Source organism: Phaseolus vulgaris, chromosome 1 (genome assembly GCF_051622355.1).
Source record: "Phaseolus vulgaris cultivar YP4 chromosome 1, ASM5162235v1, whole genome shotgun sequence".
Lineage (NCBI taxonomy): Eukaryota > Viridiplantae > Streptophyta > Magnoliopsida > Fabales > Fabaceae > Phaseolus > Phaseolus vulgaris.
In genome coordinates this window covers 3,187,491-3,190,724 of record NC_143498.1, presented here as the reverse complement: position 1 = coordinate 3,190,724, position 3,234 = coordinate 3,187,491, and the positions used below count along the sequence as shown (strand labels likewise).

The 3,234-nt window shown below is 33.5% G+C and overlaps 1 protein-coding gene across 1 annotated transcript; it reads right to left on the bottom strand.

Annotated features, from left to right (window-relative positions):
• Positions 1–262: 262 nt before the first annotated feature.
• Positions 263–2,181, bottom strand: LOC137816504 (heat stress transcription factor B-4). The gene is made up of 2 exons (XM_068619666.2): positions 1,831–2,181; positions 263–1,281 (listed from the first exon to the last, which is right to left on the bottom strand). The coding sequence occupies exons 1-2, from the start codon at positions 2,077–2,079 to the stop codon at positions 511–513; spliced, it is 1,020 nt and encodes a 339-aa protein (XP_068475767.1). The 5' UTR covers positions 2,080–2,181; the 3' UTR covers positions 263–510.
• Between the last annotated feature and the right edge of the window lie 1,053 nt (positions 2,182–3,234).

Sequence of the window (3,234 nt, the reverse complement as noted above, 5' to 3'; positions counted from 1 at the left end):
AACATATACAAATCAATCGAGTATCTCTTTTTTACAGTTTAAAAATAAGAATATTTGTGTCTTCATAGATTGTCACCCACACTTGTTGAACACTTTCCTTCATATTTTCCATCCAACCATTTCCATCAATTGATGCATATCATTTTTTCAATTTAAAATGTAAAATAAAATTGAACTACTATATTATTGCTTCATCACCTCTCTCTTCTTATCATATTATATTAATTACCTCGTAACCTATCATATCTATTCCCCATTAATATTGTTTTTAACTCCAACAATCATTTTTGTTCATCATGGAAATATTGACCAAAATGATAGATACACAATATTCCACAACTATACAATATAACCTCCACACACACTTTTCCATCATTTGCCTTCTTCAAAACTTCAAAATCAAGGGATTAAAGAAAAAAATTATAATATATATATGTATTTATACATATATATATGGAGCATTTAAAAGAAAATAGCAAGATTGTTCTAAAGTTAAGAATTTGGGGAGGACTATAAGAAAGAAGTTGAAGGGGGCATGAGATTCAAGCCAAAGAATTCATCATTTTCCACCACCAAACGCGACTTATTGGTTTCTGAAGTTTGAAGATTGTTAGATCCGTACTCGGGGTGCACCCTTTTCTTGGATTGAAGAGACACCCCGAAAAGCTTCGTCTTGCAGCTGTTACTGCTAGGTTCTTCTTCAACAATGGTGATGGAGCTGTTGGTTGGAGAGTTCACAGCACGCGCTTGCTTAGTGTTGTTTGAATAACATCCCACAAACTGTTTCACCGACACGTTATTTATGTGACTGTTGTTGTTGTTACTGCATAGTAGAAGAGAAGGGTAAGTGTTGCTTGGAGCAACGGGTTTGACATGGTTCTGAACAAAGTAGATGATGTCGTTGTAAAGCTTCTTCATGTGTGCGAGCTCTGACATGAGCATGTTGTTGCTTCTCCTAAGTCTTTCGTTGTCTTCAGAAAGTGCAGTGACAGTGTTGTGGCTGTTGTTGTTGATGATGTTGTTTCCAGTTGTAACTGCTCTTGGGGGTGAGTCGCACCAATTGGGTAACTCGTCCGAGTCATGGGGAGGGGACACAGTGAGTGTGTTGTGGAAGGGAAAGAAAGGGGGAACATTGAGCCCAAACTGATGATGGTGCACTTGTTGTTGGTGATGCTGCTGATGGGTTTTCCTTCTGTGGATCTCGCACAACAACTGCTTCTCTCCTTTCTTGAAGAACTCGTTTGCGAACTCCCACCTATCAGGCACAATCTTTCTGAAACCCTATTTCAAAACAATGTAAGACCAAGTTAGTTAATCACGAGCATCAAAAAATGTAACATCTTTAAGCTGGGATTAAAAAGGGTGTGTAAAACCAGAACCAAAAAATCACAGTTTGAATATCTGCTGAAAAATGCGTTTAGACTCGTAAAAAAACTTAGACATGGCTATTCAAATACCAGCTCTTGTAAATCACATTCCAAAATAGCTCATATTGATCTTCAATGTAAATTTTTGTCAGGCAAAAAGAATTTCAATTCTCTAATGATAGAACAACATAAAAGATATTGTTTTATGGAGAGAAAAAGAAAAACTCAGGCTGAAAAGAACATTCCATAAAAAGTCATGAATCAGGTTTTCCATAAAGATTAATCATCACACCAAAACCGGTTCTTGGTAAGTTTTGTGTCTTATATGGAGTTTGAGGTGATGTTTTGAGAGATATAAAGAAGGTATTAGTTTGAAGTTGGGTATGAACATTCTTATGAGACAGTTCAGAATGCTAGAACTCTTATAGAGACAGAAGAGAGAGAAGGGAGTGAGAAGACATACATAGGTGTTGAGTTGGCGAACGAAGCTTGAGAAGTTGTTGTGTTTGAAGTAGTTGGGGAGAAGGTCCCTAGCAAACTCTGGGGGGCGCCAAACAACGAAGGTGGCGTGGTCTTCACCCCAAGAGACTATGTGGTCGGTGGAGGGGTCGTCCACAAGTTGGTATGTTTTGGTAAGGAAAGGTGCAGGAACTGATTTGTGTGTGTCCAAAGAGAGCAAAATGCTGTCACAGTTGTCAAGTAGAAGAGCCATTGTTAGGAGAAGAGAGAAGAAAAGAGAAGAGACAGAAGGAAGATCAGAGAGAAAGAGACAGTGTGTGTGAGTGAGAATGGGAATGAATGAATGAATGATGCTATAAAGGAGGGGAGAGAGAAGGTAATATAATAATTAGAGAGATTGTAATAAGAAAATATTTTGCATATAATTTAGTTAGTATAGTTAAAAGTTATGCGACAGAAAAAGTAGTATATAAATAAAAAGGTGTGAGAGAATAAGTGTCTGTGAGTATAGTTGTTTCAAAAAAAGGGGTTTTTTCAAGACAAACCCGTGACTCTATGTGTTGTAGGAGTGTTGTGATTTGAATGTGTTAGTGATGCAGAGAAAGAGAGAAAGAGAGAAAGAGTTGAGGTTTTTCTGACACCCAATTAAAAGGGAGCACAAGAGAAACAAGGTGCACTGCAGAGACCAAAGGCCATCTTGTTGCAATCTTTTGCAAATTTATTATTCCACCTTCTCTTATTTTTTCTTATATAATTAATATACTTTCGCATTGTTTAGAGTTATTAAAAAAGTTTAAATACAATTAATATAGTTAAAGATGTTTTTTAAGAATAAAATCTATGACTTTAGTGCAAAGAAGATGGAAAAAAGGTAAAAAGAAAGAAGGTGACAAAGATAATAAAAAAGGAGTTTTTTTTTTCTTTCAAAAATGGTATCTTTCATTTGGTATTTCTTATTAAAATGAGTAAAAAAATAATTGTTTTTAAATTAGACAAATCGTACATATAAATTATGATTTGTGAAATTTAATATAAATGGAAGTCATTTTTAATATAAAAAATAAAATTGTACATACAAATATATTTTGACTAATTTTAAAATAATATTTTATTATTATTTTAAAAAATATTAAACAAAATTACAGTGAAAAAAAAACTAAAAAGAAACTGTATGTTACAAGCAAATAGACAATACTTATTGCTGCCAGGACTAAAAATGAATTAAATTAACTTAAACATGATTAGATGTTGTTAGATAAATTAGTTAAACTTAATTGGTTATGTATATTATAATTTGAATGAATTGTAAATCTGTCCAAAGTATTTGTGAGGAAAATTTGTCCATTTTACAAAAATTTAGGCTATATTTTGATATCTTTCAAAAATGTATAATTAATAATATAGTTTT